Source organism: Calonectris borealis, chromosome 9, assembly GCF_964195595.1.
Source record: "Calonectris borealis chromosome 9, bCalBor7.hap1.2, whole genome shotgun sequence".
Taxonomy (NCBI): Eukaryota; Metazoa; Chordata; class Aves; order Procellariiformes; family Procellariidae; genus Calonectris; species Calonectris borealis.
Genome location: NC_134320.1, coordinates 5,163,785 through 5,180,729, shown reverse-complemented (window position 1 = coordinate 5,180,729; position 16,945 = coordinate 5,163,785). Strand labels below are relative to the sequence as shown.

The 16,945-nt window shown below is 43.2% G+C and overlaps 1 protein-coding gene across 7 annotated transcripts in view; it reads right to left on the bottom strand.

The window, feature by feature from the left end:
- YEATS2 (YEATS domain containing 2) overlaps positions 1–16,945 on the bottom strand; it is a 51,772-nt gene that overhangs the window by 13,585 nt on the left and 21,242 nt on the right. For 6 of the 7 annotated variants that reach the window (XR_012674821.1, XM_075158081.1, XM_075158085.1 and 3 more), the window contains 9 exons: positions 15,446–15,549; positions 12,755–12,862; positions 11,504–11,677; positions 10,047–10,305; positions 9,113–9,274; positions 7,410–7,522; positions 5,437–5,592; positions 4,538–4,711; positions 2,951–3,149 (listed from right to left, as the gene is read on the bottom strand). Coding sequence is in view for 6 of the 7 variants with exons in the window: in XM_075158081.1 (XP_075014182.1) it covers positions 2,951–3,149; positions 4,538–4,711; positions 5,437–5,592; positions 7,410–7,522; positions 9,113–9,274; positions 10,047–10,305; positions 11,504–11,677; positions 12,755–12,862; positions 15,446–15,549 (1,449 nt within the window). In the remaining variant the exon portion in view is untranslated. The remainder of the gene's footprint in view (positions 1–2,950; positions 3,150–4,537; positions 4,712–5,436; positions 5,593–7,409; positions 7,523–9,112; positions 9,275–10,046; positions 10,306–11,503; positions 11,678–12,754; positions 12,863–15,445; positions 15,550–16,945) is intronic. The other variant, XM_075158082.1, reaches the window with a different exon arrangement.

The following is a 16,945-nucleotide window of genomic DNA, read 5'->3' as shown; positions in this document are numbered from 1 at the left end:
CAAGAAGAACGGAAGACAAAACGTTAAATAAAACACACCATTTTGTTTATCTTCAGCTACTTCTCTCCCTTTCTGCCTGAACCAGGATGGCATGTAAGCTAGCACTGCCACCCTCTCAACAAGCCACAGTTCAGTGAACTGTCAGACAAGTTTTTACTGACAACCATGATTGCTAAAATACTGCCCACAGTGTGCGCAGTATTACATGCCGCACAGCGCTGGGATATTTGTGAGGCAGGTTTCCTAATTACGTAAGTAACCTTAAGTAAAAGTTGATGTAACACAAACCTTTCAACTGAAGCAGGCTCAGCACAGAGTAAAACACTCTTGTCAGAATAAGACCTTGTGCTCAAGGGTCTGGTAAGCCAGTGACCAACAGCTCTGTTGTACTTACTCAGCCACTCTCACTGAGGTACCCAAGTGCCACACACACCTCTGCAATTCAGCTTAGCAGCATCCACTGCAGTCAGCAGAGCACACCCAACCATGTTTTAACTAAGTGACAAGCCCAAGGCCGCGCAGCAAGTCTGATGAAGGACATGCCTGAACTGAGCGTCCCGAGCCTTTCTGTAACATGCACTGAATACATCCATAAGGATGGCTAATCAAGCTATGAAGCATATTGAGGTGGGGCCTGAACGAAATCGCTGATTTTAGTCAAGGCTAAAAGAACAAGCAGGACATTCAGATATTAACAGCATTAGCAATGGCAGCACCCAGTGATTTTGGTGGAAACCAGCATGGCTTCAAGCTGCGCCAGTGCCATGGGCGAGGAGCACTCATCACCTGTCCACCAGCTCTCTCCTCCACAGTGATGACACCTCAAGCCAGCACTCTAACACTGTGATTTGGGCCTATGTCCATCCCTTCTACTGCTAAACTGGCCACTTTCAATATAATTGTATTCAGTCTATAGCTAACTTTTATTCAGATTGTGGAAATTTAATAGGCTTCTATTTTAGAACATTGCCAACAATACATTTCTTAGTTTCATGACAGTAATTTTATACTCACGATTTGTTTCAAGATAAAGTTTCCATTTCGCTCATAATTTATTATTCTTGTGTAAAAAACTGCCTTCCAAGTACTAGACATGCAAGGTCTGGTGCAGATATCTCTTGGTTTGGAAGATGCATAGCACTGGTCAGTTAGGCCTTCACCACCAAGCAAGAAGGCTAACCTAGTATTACCAATTCATTTTTTAAACATTTTAGTCTATTTAAGACTCATTTAAATAAAAGCCCATATTTTTAGAATTAAAAATCTGACTGCTACATGTCTTGGCAAAACCTCTTCTTCCACCTCCAGCCTTCTCAAACACACAGCCCAGGGATGGCCACGCTCTGTGGTGGTGGCTGGCTCCTTTGATACACTGACCCTCAGCAGTTCTTCTGGGGATGTTAAATGGTGAACCAAAGGTCTCTTTTGGCACACAGCCAGCCTCCAGCAAGCAATTAAATGCTCATGGCTTTGCAAGTTTCTTCCCAGAACAGTTTACCACACTTTGAGAAAGCGCATCATTTAAAAGTGTGCCTTGGGGGATGTCCCAAGTGTGTGATGCACAGGCGTGTCAGGATAGCACAGCAAGGGGCCCAAACAGCAAGGCGAGTAAGAAGGGACATTTTCAACCAACCCTGTTAAACCTGATGGGTGGGAGACACTGTTCATTGCAAAACAATGGGAAATTTTGAGATTCTTTTTTAAAAGTTGCCTTTAAAAACAGGAATCTCCAGAATTTTAAAAGGGTTTTGTTTTGGTTTTTTTTTGTTTGTTTGTTTTGTGGTGTTTTTTTTTTTTAAACATCAAAATAACTGCTTCTTTTGGGATTCATGATGAAGTCAGTGCCTCAGGTTACAAAAAAACCCCCCACCATCTAGATGATACTCTCATACCTAAATGGCAGCCTTAATCTGAAAGTTACTTAGAATGGCGTATTTCCTACAAAAAAACTTTTGCTGCTTTGTTTGCAAAGAGGAAAATACTCAACTGCTTATTGCAGAATTGTGGCAGTCCTGCCAGACTCCGTTACTTACTTTCAAGCTCTGCAAAACAGAGTGATGAAAAAAGGAGGAGTTTGGAAGACTGTGTATGTAGGAAACAAGAAGAGCTGCTTCAAAAAGGCAGCTCATGGGCTCAGTGTCACTTACTTTTTCTTTTCTGTGTTTGTACTCTGTTTCCACTTTGTAAGAAATCACTTCAAATGAACAAAACATGCCAGCAGGTAAATTAGGAGTCAAAAATGAAAATTTCTGATTTTAACCCATAATACTCAAATTAAACCTGCTATATTTGCTCTCCATGATAAAAAGATACCGGAGGACAATAGAACTAAATAAAGCTCCCCTCTACACAAGGGCCATCCATCTTTATTACCTCTTCTTTATTAACTTGAAACATTCCAGATCCAATCTACATCACTGTACTTAATGGATTTTGACTTCAAAGCCTTCAGTTCCCCCTAATCAACATCTCTCTCTTTTCCAAGCCAAACAGAGCAGATACAAAGCCTCAAAGCCAAATTCTGCTCATGCAGCTTCTCCGACTTCAGTGGATTTTCACTTTCACAAACTAATCAAGTCTTAGTATCACTGATACCTTGATAGTTTCAGCATTCAGTGGTACACTGTGCCCTTGAACAGGCAGAGTGCATCTTCTAATGAGAACCTGGCATGAAAACTAAAACCCCTCTCCAATACAAACGGGCAGCTCGCACTGTTATTTGTAACAGATACAGTCAATGCACTCATGTGACAGGATGCCAAATTATTTACACATCTCTTTGGCTAAGCCAAAAGTTATGCTAATAAGGTATGCTTTAGAAAGCATGACTTTACTTTTACACATTCACAAATGCAGGTGACCACATTCTTCCATTTACAGTGAAGACATCTAAAGAACTCACACCTGGATTCTAACTTTCTATAGGAAAGGCATGAAGGGAGTTTAATACCTGATACTGCAGCTTTTCCAGTCACAGGCGTTGGTGTAGTCATCAGAGAAGCAACACTTACAACAGTAGAAGTAGCAGTCTTATTCACTACTGATGAAGTAGACTGGCTCTGGCTTATACATATTTGGTGTTGTTGTCCAGATGTCTTTGCTGTAGGAGCTCCAGAAGATGATGAACTGGAACCTGCATTATCTATTTGCTGTATAAAAGAGGCAGAGAGGGATTACAAATACCTTTTCATGTCATAGATGATTCAACAATAAGCACAACGAGGGAGCAAAGAAGTAGCAAAACCAAATGTCTATTCACCTATCATTAAGAAGCAAGAGGTTCTCAAGCATACATCCAAAAACCCATATACAGTGATGGTACATATAGAATGGAGGCTGTTTCAAGCAGACAAAGTGAAACTATGTACACAGGAACTGCTACCACAACTGCTTTGACAGTATCTGGAGCCACGTCCCTTGACTTCAGCAAGCAGCTAGGCCTCCAGGTGACAAATTTGACCCAGGAATATTTCATGTTTCCCTGCTGCTCAAAAGTCCAGAGATATCAGCAGAGAAATGGGAAAAAAGTTTGGGATAAAGAGGCTGGACGGAAAATTTCTATGTCTGCAGCTTCACGGAGAGCTGTAAAAAAAGTGAGTAGCATTTAATGCAAATTTTAGCATCTTCATCTACGTATGCTGCGTACACCAGTGTTCAGCCCTCTGAGGGCAGCATGGCAACTCTCCTCATTTAATCTTTGCCTCTCCACAAAAGCAGCGAGGCTGGGGGAACCCTCCCAGTGAACTATACACTGTCCTTTTTGCTGCCTCCTCCTCCCCACCCTGTGAACTCCAAGTCCACTCCAGGTGGAAAACCTGCATCAGTTGGATACACGTCTGCATCCACACAAAGGAGCATTCACACTAGGAATGCAAACATTTTACTTCCAACCTCACTCTGTGCCGAAGCACCTTGTTCCAAGGCTGCACTGTTATGACTTCCCCGAGGTGGAGAGGAATGAAATCCTTTGAACACAATCAGGACCGAAGGACCACGAAGCCTGGCCACTGCCAGCCTCTGAAATCTGTTGACGGCAGATCGGGCACTAAGCACCGTGGAGAGCCTGTGATCTCAGAGGAGCGACTTACAGGCTAGTCACGGCTGGCTTTCACTGGCCTGCTGGATACAGAGCTTCAGGCATTTCACATTCTTCTGCACGTTTTTGTGCCAGCGACAGATTTGGTGCTTAAAGGCTGTAGCCCAAAAATCTGATCTGTATGATTGCAAAAGCGGTTTCAGATAAAGCCTTTCTTGCCTACCTGAATTTTAACATTAAAAGCAAGAAAGTGCAAGTTTTAGTTTCTCTTCTCCCCTTGTTTCTTCACAGATATTACTTTGTGCCAAACAGCAAAAAAGCCAACAGAAAGAGAGTTGTGTGCACTGTGCTGGAACACCAGTAAGAGCAGACCCACCAGCAAAGCTGACTGAAAAGAAGAATACCAATAGGGGAAAAAACCAGCCGAAGTCCTTTCCTGGGGATTATACTGGCTGGAGTGCAAAAGTTATATTACAGAATATTGGCAAAGTTGTTTCTCACCTGGGCCACCCCGTTTGTGGGAAGGGCCATGGCAGGAGCAGCAGCTGTGGTGATAACACCTCCCGATACTCTCAGCACAGTGGTGCCAGGTTTGGAGAGCTGGGACGAGGCAGGTACTGATTTTATAGACCCATCTGATATTTTCATCAACGATGTCTGTCCACTGGCTGCAGCCTTTGAAAAAGAATTCATAAATAAAAAGGTGTATTTGTTTGGATTTTTTTTAAAATTACTTTAAGAAAAACACAACAACAACAAAACAAACAGGACAAATGCTTCTTATATGATTGAAAAATATTTTCAAAAGACTTTTGAAAAAGGCAAATTGTGGCAATAGTAGCTACAACAAAATTATCACCTTAGAAATCAACTTTATCAGACTGTTGACTTGGCAAAAATATGCCGATCAATCTTGAATTTTGGATGATCATTACAAGTACTCTTGGGGAGTTTGAATTTCATGGGGACCACTTGGTAGTTTTTAAAAGAAGGGCCTTTGAGGGATACCAAAACCAAAAATTTTTAAGAGATTTAGCGGGTGACCCATTTCTAAGATTCAAATACTTAAGCACATTTTTGCACCTGACTGTATTCACTTCTCTAATTCTATTTCATTAAGAAATCCCAGAGCACGTTTACAAACTAGAAACCCAAGCTTACACATGACCCACTCTGAGAACAGAAACAAAACTGGAAAACTGTGGTCTGGTATCTGCATATGAAAGTAGGCCTTCATGTCCTTTCCTTATCATAGTACAGCCAGCATCATACTTGTACAAAAAACCAAACCAAACCAAACAACTACAAAAGGAAAAGCTTTTATAATGTGTTGCTGTGGTTCCTGTGGTTTATCTGACAAAATGCTGACTGGTAAGAGAGAAATACGATTTGCACATTACCTGTGTAAACAGAGCTGTTTTCTGTCCAGTTATCACTTTCAGTGCTTGTCCTTGTGTGGAAGATGCTCCGACTCCTACATTGCCCTGAACAACTGAAGCTGGAGTCAGCTGCTTCCCAGAACCCTGAGGAGAAGGCTGGCCGACCAGAAAGGTGCCCTGCTCCAGAAGTAAGTTAGGGAGGTTAGCACTTTGAAACACAGTTAAAAGTCAACAGAAATCTAGGAATATCAATACAGGATACAAGCCTGTAGCTGTAATGCAACAACAATATTTCATCTTCTAAAACAAGGCACTGCTAATTACAGTGGATGTTTCTGCGAGCTGGACACAGCCTTCTCTTCTTGGTGCAGAACACCACTTTCTGATGCAAGGGAAGAGGTGAAAAAGCCACAATCTGTTTCCTGTCTTGTCAGAGGCATCCACTACAATTTAACACACCTCACACTCTATAAATTCATTCTTTGTGACAAATGCTGCTTAGCATGCAAGACCAGAGAGGCTACTGCTGGGCTAGGCAAAAAAAGAGAGAAATTGAGACATTCTGTCACCTTCTCACTTCAAATATATTTGGTCTCCTCCACAAAGGCTATATATTCAGAGCTTAGCATACAGAAATCACAGCAACAACTGGAGGTGTGCACTCTAATAATCTACTGCCGGAGACCTTGCCACCCTTCCTGCTTCTCATCAGCGTTCACGTGCTACCCTTCAGAAGCTTCATTCACCCACTATCACACATGGACCTCTTCACACTACCTTCTGTCTTCTCATTTTTCTTCCTTACTCAGCCTTGCTGTTTCTCTCCAATAATCACAGAATACCAGGTTGGAAGGGACCTAAAGGATCATCTGGTCCAACTTTTCTTGTCAAAAGCCTAGACAAGATGGCCCAGCACCCCGTCCATCCGAATCTTAGAAGTGTCCAATGTTGGGGAATCCGCTATTTTCCCTGGGGAGATTATTCCAACGGCTGACTGTTCTCTCTTGTGTCCAATCAGAAACTCCCCAGAAGTAACTTATACCCATTACCCCTCGTCTTTTCCATGTGATTCCTTGTAAAAAGGGAGTCTCCATCTGCTTTGTAGCCACCCTTTAAATACTGGAACATGGTGATGAGGTCTCCCCTAAGCCTTCTTTTCTCAAGGCTGAACAAACCCAGTTCTCTCAGCCTTTCCTCACATGGCAGGCTTCCCAGTCCTTTCACCATTTTTGTGGCCCTTCTCTGGACCCTCTCCAGACTGTCCACACTTTTGTTGTATAGCGGGGACCAAAACTGAACACAGTATTCCAGGTGTGGCCTGACAATCGCTGAGTAGAATGGGATGACTTCTTTATCTCTGCTGGCGATGCCCTTGTTGATGCAACCCAGCATCCTGTTGGCTTTCTTTGCCACAGCAGCGCACTGTTCACTCATATTGAGCTTGTTGCCCACCAGGACCCCCAGGTCCCTTTCCACAGAGCTGGTCCCCAGCCAGGTAGATCCCAGCCTGTGTTGCACTCCTGGATTATGTTTTCCCAGGTGCAAGACCTTACATTTGTCTTTGTTGAACTTTGTAAGGTTCTTGTTACCCCACTCTTCCTTTATTCTCCTACTCTACTGCTTTCCTCCAATTCTTACACATCCTACTGTGTAAGATACTCTTCATCTCTGTCATATCACCTCTCTTGTTTTGAAGACCCTTTGGAGACTCTGTCTCTTCTCCATCCACTGGTTGCCCTAGTCTTATGCGGTGCTGCTTTCTCAGCCCACAAGGAGCCATGAGGGGAAGTGAGGGGCAGAAGGGCAGAGATGTGCCCATAGCAACAGCAAGTGGTAAAGCAGGTGCTGGCAGAGGGGAGAGAGGCAAGGGTTGTTAGAGAGGATCTAGATCCCCCAAGAATGTTTCATGTACTACAGAACCACAGGATATCCACGTATTACCACTGCAGCCTGAAATGTCGATCTGCTTCAATTAAGATGCTTACACCACTGACCTGGGGTGTCTGCTTCAGGATGTAGGATGTATAGGTGAGGTGCTGTGACAAGTTACTGCTTGTGCTTTGGGTTCCTCCTCCTCCACTATTCGTAGAAGAACCAGATTGGAGACCTGTAACCAGAAGAAAAGGCTTGACCCTTTGGTAACCAGACACTGTCAGCTGCTAAAACATCCCTGTATGTACAAGTAATTGCAAACACTTTGCAAGATGCTTGCTGCCACATGTTTTGCAGCTGAACAATATTATTACCCAGTACAGCACAGTTCAGATGTGTTGCTGTGCTCTCTTATACCTCAGCAAATGCCATGAATGAAAGGGGCTCTGGAGGAAATAAGGAGGACTGTTGGGCAAGCAAGGGCTTGTTTTTCAGGCTGTTTTGAATTTTCTATCAAAAGAAGATGCTGTCCAACAGATGAACAGTCTTTTCATCAGTCTTTTGCAGGTTATAAATCTGCAGCAGAAGCCCTAGAAACACTCTGAATCCCACTGGCTTCTTAATTTTGCTTTTGTTGGCTGTTCCAATGCAATTTTCTTAACAGAGTATTAGATCATGGATACCAAGCAGTGGTAATTTGCAGCGACACTTTGATATTGCTCTGCCTCCAGAAAGAACAGCCTGGACACACTTTTTTGCAGTCTCTCATTAAGAAATAAGGGTAAAAAAAAAACCCACAACTTATGGCTCTGTCATAAAAATCACAAGTATTTGCTCTTCCTCAAAGGCTGTGAGATTATTTGCTTGTCAAGGTTGGACTGCCCCAGCTGCCTCGCTAAATCTCAAGCAATGGGGTTCCCATCACAAGTTCTACAGCCCAAAAATACCTTCACAAACAGTATCTACTTTTTCAGTGACACGTACTCTATTACCATGTTGCTGGTATTTACAGCCTTATATATTAAACTGAATAATACCTCCTCCTCACAGCCAGTATCAGAACTGGGAGCAAAAAGTTTACACCCAATCCATCTCCCATCCCAAACCCCAGCCTCAAAAGGAGCATTCTGGAGAAGGCTCACAACGAAACTCTTCACCTACACAGCCCAAAACCTGCAGGATTCTGTCCCTCGGGCAATAGCACACTATAAACAAAGTATCGGCTATCGGAACTATTTTAGCAATGTTATTCTCCAGGTATTTCACAGTGAGTTTGATTCACAAGCCCATTAACAACAAAGTGTTTCTGCTGGTCTCAACAGCTTGGGGCCAAACCTTGCATCAATATTCAAAAAGATTTTGTTCCCACATTCCAGATACAGTATCTTGTTCTTTTCAAAGTTAGTTTCTTATGTTTCTATTTTCTCCAGGGGGTCATGCCATTACTTATTAATAGCTTTCACAACTGTATTCAAATCCACCTCAGGTTTACATCACAAAAATGCAGTTGTCTCTTCCCACAGATCACAACGAAGAGTTAAAGACCACGCTTTGCTGAATTTGGAGGAAAAATTACACTGTCTGCTTTCAGCACAGAGAGAAAGGCATTGAAAGCACGGCATGAAAAGCAGTTTCATCTAAAACAGAAGACACTTGTGAAATCTCAGTCTTAAAAAGCACCACATACTGTGTTGTTGTGAACAAAGAAACCCCATCCCATTACTGACTTCCACACTACCAGGATGCTTTATAGCAAAAATGCCAAATGTATTAATTATGCAGTGATTACATTATTTAACTCATTAGATTTCCCTGCAAGACTAACTAGCATTATTTGTGGCTCGCAGTATGGCTCCTTGGGGTATCAGAAGCAGTTTTCCTTTCCCAGAAGGATTCTTGCTGTTGGTGGTGAGGTACAGTTTGGTGCCTGGTGGTAAGTTTGCCAAGTTTGCCAGGTTGGTGGCTGGTAACTGCAGTGTGGCCATCACTAGAAAGAAAGAATAAAAAGAAATAAAACTACTGCTTGCAGAAGGTAGTATGCATTGAAATCTGCACCGGATGAAGTACTAGGAGTGGCGTGCAGCTAGCCTTTGATAATCCACACTTAGCCTGCCTAACCGCAGATTAACTCCACCAGTGATGCACAGGCACTTTTTTGAATAGGTCTGAAAAAAAATCCCTCTGCGTGCGGTACCACTTATGGCTGCAGGCCAAAGCAGCACAGCCGTGGGGTCTACAGGCTTCCTCCAGTCCAGAGGCCACACAACGCCTTCCGAGCAGTCCAGAGCCTGAGCTAACATGCTCAGCTAAAGCCAGCTGTGTCCAGAAGCAGGCAGGGTGCTTCTGCCCACGCTCCCGTAACAGTAAGCACTGGGGAAGATGTGAAGATGCAATAAAGACAGTCTGGCTCTTGTTGGTTGGATTTATGTGGAGCCCTTTGAGCATCTAAGAACCACAATGCTGGGCAAAAATGTGAGACCCGGCTCCATGAAAGTCTGCTAGGTCTCTAGCACATTCTGTCTGATATCTGCTCACAGAAAACTGCATGTTTTAAAGTACTTGTGCTCCCTCTTCCCCCTTAGATAATGAGTTAACATTTTCTTTATTACTAATCTCAGTCAGCCTGAATTTCCCTACAGACCTCTCTACTCATTTTGAAGTTTTTCAATCACACGTAGTTATTTTGCAGTTGAAGAAATCATTACAGAGCCCCAAAATCTACCCATCATGAGTATTAACAAGGTGTAAAACTACCCTACCTGAGCCTTGAGATGTACTCTTCTGAGCACCTGTGGAAGAAACTTGCGCCTTTGTTATAGTCTGCACAGGCTGAGCAACAATTGTCCCTCCGCCTCCACTCACGATGGCTTTGGCTACACCTTGAGTCACAACCTGCTTTGGACCAACAGCCTTTGCTACCGAAGAGCTAGATTTTGCCACAAGTATCTGGCCACCACTGATAGCCACCGCTTGTTTCACTGTCGACTGTAAAGCAGAACCAACTGGAACGCCAACAACCTGCAACAAATAAATATTGGACGATGTGCTGCTGGCAAAAGCAATCATGTGAATTCTAGCTGGTACACTTCCTCCATCTCTAGACATTTCAGGACACTTTATACACGTCTGGTCACGTATAAAAGCTATTCATTTGAAAACAAAATTAAATTGGCAAGAGGCCAACCCCAAGTAAAAAGATAAACTGTTAAACACAATCGGGATTTCAGAGCACCCACAAAAGATTAAGTACATTCAAATTACATGGCACTTCCATTTTTTTCTGATATATAAGCAATGGCTTAATTCCAGCTGAAGATAAAGTTTGCCTTGGCAAAGCAGAGAGATCCAGAAATTTAGTTTCAACACATTCATGGGAACAGACTCCCTGGGAAAACTATGGCCTCAAAGCAGAATCCACGAAGTGCTTCAATTTTATGTGTTGACAGTAACTGCAGGCAAACATGAGTTTGCATACCTGCTCAAACAGGCAATGAACTGTTGCAAATGCAAATATATATTTACTTATGCAAAAGTGAAAGCTCCCTATGCAGTCTCTTGTGCTTGGCACATGATTAGACTCCACCCACAATGGAAACAGGCAAGAATGGAGACAATTTCTGACACATCTGTCATCTCGTCACTGCACAGTTACCATGCCTTCTCAGAAGCTGCGTCACTCCTGTCATAGCAGCACTGCATTGGCATAGACACCTACAATAAAACACTCGGGTTGCCACTCAAGTAGGACTGCTTCCACCTCATGCTAGTTCTGGCTCAGCATCCACCCCATTCCCTATTTGTCCTGTTCTTTTTCGTTGCAGGCCTGCAGTCCAAAGAAAGAATTTGCCTCCTCTTACAGAAAGACTTGAAAGAGTTTCAGCAAGAGCTGATGATGGCAGCCAACGTTCTGGGTTGACAGGCTCCAGTTCAAAACCACCCCCACCCCGCTGTTGCAATGGGTTAGACAGAAGTGGGAGATGTTCCCCGTACACAACGAAATGCAACAGCACCTGCTCTCCCTGCTCCCTTCTCAGGGACTACAGGTAAGCACGGTATGAGCCACTCTGTGCACATGGGGAAACTAGCTACCCACGGTGCTGCCGCCTGTGTCTGAGACAGAAGCAACCCTACACCCTTGAGAGAAGCATGAGGTGTTGCAATGAAACCACAAGAAAGCCAGCTTACACCACACCAAAGATGCCCAAGTGCTTCATACCTTAGACTGCACCGTCCCCTCGCCTGTGCTCACCACCGGCTTCTGCGGTGACAAGGCTAACATGTGGCTCCCTTTTACAGTGACATACTGCTGCACAGAGGTCTGCGTGGTTGTCCCTGTCACCGGTACTTGGGGTTGCTGGGGCAGCTCTCCCGGCTCCTGCTTTATTATCACCTTTTAAATAGGAAGAAACAATAAATAATAAGAAAAACAAATAACTTAATGCACTGGGCATCATTTCTGGAACAGCCTGGCTGCAAGAAAGGTCAGGCAACAGTCAGTAAACTCAGATGTGGTTCTTACCACCAGGTAGACTCTCTAACTCAGCTCCAAGATGAGGGCTACTCCCAACACACAAGTGTGTGTGTGGGGGGGGGCTGTATTTACAAAGCATTCCAGATTTGAGAGGTGCCCATAGAAATTACAGAATCACAGAAATCGCTAGTAATAGTACAACTACTAGTCATACTAATGATGAACTTGGCCAGACCTGACTTCTTCAGGCCCTGCAGCTCAGAAAGGAGCCAGAACACTTCAAGGTTTCAAATTTCTAAGCACCTTCCTGCTCAGAACACATTCTAAACCTCAATATTTTTTTTCTATCCTGCAAAATTACAACCAATATTATAGCTATAGATATTGTAAATTATTATAGCTGACATTATTCTCTTGTGTATGTGTTTTATATTTCTCTGTGACAGGCCCTAAATCTAATCATTAAGATCAGCGACTCAAGAAAGGCTGGGTTTTTTCGCATTAGGTTGCTGTAGGTACTGTAACTGGTAGGAAGCATTCCTCCACCTTTTACTTGGATCACCTAATATTGCCAGAAATAACTTTAAATTCCAGATGGTAACATTTAAGGAAATGTACTCACAAGTAGCAACATCTGACATTCAGAAATCACTACAGCATTTTTTAAGAAGCTCCTGATAAATCTACTGCAGTTTACTTCTACTGTATCCCACTGAAAAATACTTTTAAAAGATCAGCCTCAATATGACAGTAATTCAAAGAAAAACAAGAAAGGATGAAAGAGGAGGTAAAAAGAAAGATCACAGGAACAGTAGAGCCACAAAAAAAGAAAGCAAGGTACATTCTTTGAGAGGTGCTAGAGAGCACTTGGCAGCAAGACACATTGGTTCGAGTAACAGTTTTATGTGCACTGGAAGTTACACAGTTTGTGGCACAAGTCAGCATGAAATGGCATTACTGGGCTCCTTGCCCCAGCACAAAAGCCAAGAGAAATACCTTTGTAAAAGCTCCAAGTCCTCCAGTGACTGATTTGGGGCTTTGCACTTTGGAATGACTCCCGATGGGACAAAGGGGTGGCATGGTGGCAAACAGAGAATCCTCCTGCTGCGAATAGAAAGACATGGCGCAAAAATCGGTGAAATGTCCAATACAAGAAATAAAACAAGTGACTGCTAATAAAGGGTAGCACGGACCATCTGGGCAGTCCCAAATAACCTGCACAAATAAGCCATTTCCAAAATCAGTCAAGACTTAAGTAAAAGGAGTGTAACATACTTAATACAACCTATAAAGCAATTTTTATTTGGAAAGTTACATCTCCAACAGCAGTAACAGTTTCTTACCATATCGTAAACAGGCGAAAGAAATCAACTCATGTTCCTCCACCAGCTTTTTATACAAAGCATTTCAGAGCTGTAAAATTCAAGTAGGCTGAGGGTGGATTTTATCAATGTGTATAAATACCTGATGGGAAGGTGTAAAGAATATCGAGGCAGATAACGCTCAATAGTATCCAATGAAAGGACAAGAGTCAATGGGCACAAATTGAAACACAGGAAATTCTGTTTAACTATAAGAATTTTATTTTTTTTTTTAAATTTAATGGTGATCAAACACTGGAACAGGTTGCCGAGAAAGGTTGTGGACTCTCCAGCCTTGGAGATACTCAAAATCTAACTGGACACATTCCTGAGCGACCTGCTCTAGTTCACCCTGCCTTAAGCAGGATGAACTCCAGAGGTCCCTGCCAACCTCAACCATTCTGTGATTCTATACACAATCTCAGAGAGAGAAGACAATCTAAGAAGAAACAGGTTATGGAGGGGAAAAAAATATTCAATGTAAGTCTGCAAGCAAAATCCTCTCAGATGAATTTTTGCTCTCCTGTAACTAGAAAGACCTGATGGCACACAGTCTTTCCAGGCAGAAGTCACCATTTGGCAGAAACACTGAGGCTACCTAACTAAATGGAGTAAAAAACATTTCCACACCTGCAAAATCATGCACTTGGCATTCCTGGATCCGAGGCTGGTAGAGAAGTCAAATGCATTTGAGGAAGTTTGTTATGGTTCTATTTTGTTTAAGTAAAATAATTGTACTCTTTTACAATCAATGTAACACCAAAGCCATGGTTTCGCAATCACTTGGCCCATCCTTGGCTTGGATCATGACCAGAAAGCAAACCCTCAGACTCTAGCTTAATACTCCTGCTGTCTTACTTGTACTGACACATATGGCTGAAAGCAGACTCGTTTCCAACAGATTAGTTGTCTGCTCTGGTTCACCACATCGCTGCACAGTTGGTAGCAAACAGGGGGAGGTGTGAAGACAAGGCTAGAGGCATAACCAGTCCTCTCAACACCAGCGTGCATATCGGTCATTTTAAAGTGGCTGAAGAAACACAGCCTTAAGTCATTATAAAAAATACAGAGAAAGCTAGCATAGTGAAGAGACAAAAAGTGGTGAGTTAAGCACAATCTGTAACATCACACTGAACTATGAGACACCCCCTCCTCTTTAAAGAAACCGTAAAATTATAGCTTTTCCACCAACCAACCAGAAGACATAAATAAAAATACATTTCTGTTTACGCAGCTATGATTTTTATTTTTTTTTTAATATCTTCAGTTTTTAGCTTTGCCCTGGAAATACAGAATTCAACTGTTACTAATGACATCTGCCTACTTCGATTCATTGAAAACCTTTCAGAAAGAACTGTTCCAAATCAGTGAAAAATAAAGACTAATGAATGGTTTTGAACATAGTTAAGTGAAATCCATCTGAGACCGGCCCTGAAAAGCTGAATAGCTAGCTGCACACCTGAGACTTAAAATGCTACTCTGAACGAACTGCTTCAGACAGCAATCTTCAACACTTTTTCCCTAACAGACACAGGAAGCATTTCAGTTCCAAATGTAAAGTGATTTGCTCCCTGCAGGCTGACTGGCAAACCTCTCCCCCCTACACCATATCCAGAATTAATATTCTTGCGACTTGGAGACAGGGAAACACTCCTGTTTTCAGCAGCACACCCATCAGCTGCTTTCAGAAAGAGCCTCACTGACGCCACTTGCCTGCCAGAAACATCCTTCCTAGCACAAGATGTGGGAGAGATTTTATGTGAGACCGTTCAGCTCCATACCTTTTGGGCTTTGCAGATCAGAAGCATGAACCCGATTTATCACTGTTTGTTTACACATTTAGTTACTCCACTGTTTACACAAACATTTTTCTAAATGCAGGCAGTTGTAAAACCACTAAATGAGCTATTTTCAGGCTGCTAGGAGCAACTGCTGTACAAAAATAATGAACAGAGAGAAGGTTTTGAGGTAGGCATCTCTGGTTTAATCACATATTGTCACTAACGAAGTGAAGAAGATCAAAGTCAGCTAGAGAAGAGCTTTTTTGAAAGATAAGACACTTTGAGAGCTATGCCCTCCATGGATTTCCTTGCAGAAAAGCAAAAGAGCGGTGCCTTTAACAGAGACAAGTCTAATTAGAGCCACACTATCATCTTGTATAACCACCATGTTCTCATATGGCTCCATCTGTTAGACACATTAAACCTTCATATGAAATGACAACCAAAAGAACTTGCCCGAAATGCAGGATTTATAATACTAAAAAGCCCTATTTAAGAGGAAGCTGGATTTTAAATGGCAAGTACACACCTAATGAGAACGTTACCTTGACAACTGAGGTGACAAAACTGCTCCCATGGGTCTTTGATACAGGAGATCCAGTTCCGTGAGAGGCCTGACAAACACTGGTCAGTTTGCTGGTGGGGCTCCCTGCGGATTGGAAATAAAGCAGATGTCAGGCGAGGGACGGGGAGCGGTGCCGCTGAACACATGAAACCTCTTCTAACAAGAAGAATGGCATTTCATTTTGACTCTGCATTCTCCACGAGGTACGTCAGTGGGAGCTGGTATGGGCACAAAACAAATCCACTACCAAACTTCCACCTGCAGAATCCACACCCCAGAGGAGGTAGTCTCCACTCGGAGCTCTGCTTGCTGCAGGCAAATGGTCAAGGCACCTTCCTGGGACACTGAGGGTATCAGCTACAGGTGTGACTGTGAAATTAGGACAGTAAATGAGCTGCCAGTCAGAACTTGCTGCTGCAGATGTAATGTCCTCCACTGGCCAGAAGCCCTCTGCACCTACGCTAGCCTCGGACATTGGCCCAGGGGAAGGCTTGGAGGAGGCTGGCGTGGGAAGGAAAACAAAGGCCAGAAAAGGAGGGAGAGAAAGTGAGGAGTAACAAGAGGAAAGGACAGGGTGAGGTAGGGACAAAGAGGAAACAGAAATAGGGAATGAAGACATCGGCTCCTCTGTCTGCAGAAGACTTGCAAAATCATCCTACGGAGACGTGTGCCACGGCAGTCTCCTGACCCGCCTGAGATGGATGGGGGTTCAGTGGTAAACTCACCCGGCATTATCAGAGTGCGTAAACACCACTGTTGCTCAGCAACAGTTTTGTTACTGCTGTTGGTTTGGTTTGTTAGTTTCGTTTGTTTAAGAGATGCCAAAGCCATGGATTACACACATGAAAACACACTAATAGTCTTTCATACAGTTGTACTACAATCTGCACTTAAATTTAAAAGTAAATGAGCAGCCATTTCTCGCAATAATGGGGTTTGGGAAGGCTGGTTTTCACAGAGCATGACGTTTCAGATCTCACCCCTCTGTTTAAATATGATCTGTGACTTTGTCTATAATATAACATTTCACTTAATCCAGCCTGGCTGCTGTTGCCAAAAAGCCAGTTCCACATTCTCGCTTGCTCCCTCATACGGGGGGTCTGGTGATGAGGCTATCTGACAAAACTCAGTCTAGGGAGGGGATGGTATTAGTCTTCTGCTCTGCCACTGATCTGATCTGACTCGTGCAGGACACGGGGGAAGCGGCAGGAGTGCAGGGGAGGGAGAGGCATCAGGCAGTTGATTCCAGGCCAGTCTGCACTTACATCACATTAATGTGGGAAACTGCCCCTTTAGTGGCATTAAGACTTGTATGTCCAAACCATCTGGTGCCTCTACAGATCCTATCCTCCATGTACAAATCTCTGCTAGGAGAACATGAAAGTTACCCAAACCATGATAAACCACATATGCAGAGTAGACAGTCAGGCTGGAGGTAAAGAAGAAACAGAAAAGAAAAAAGGCAGAAAACCCCCAACCA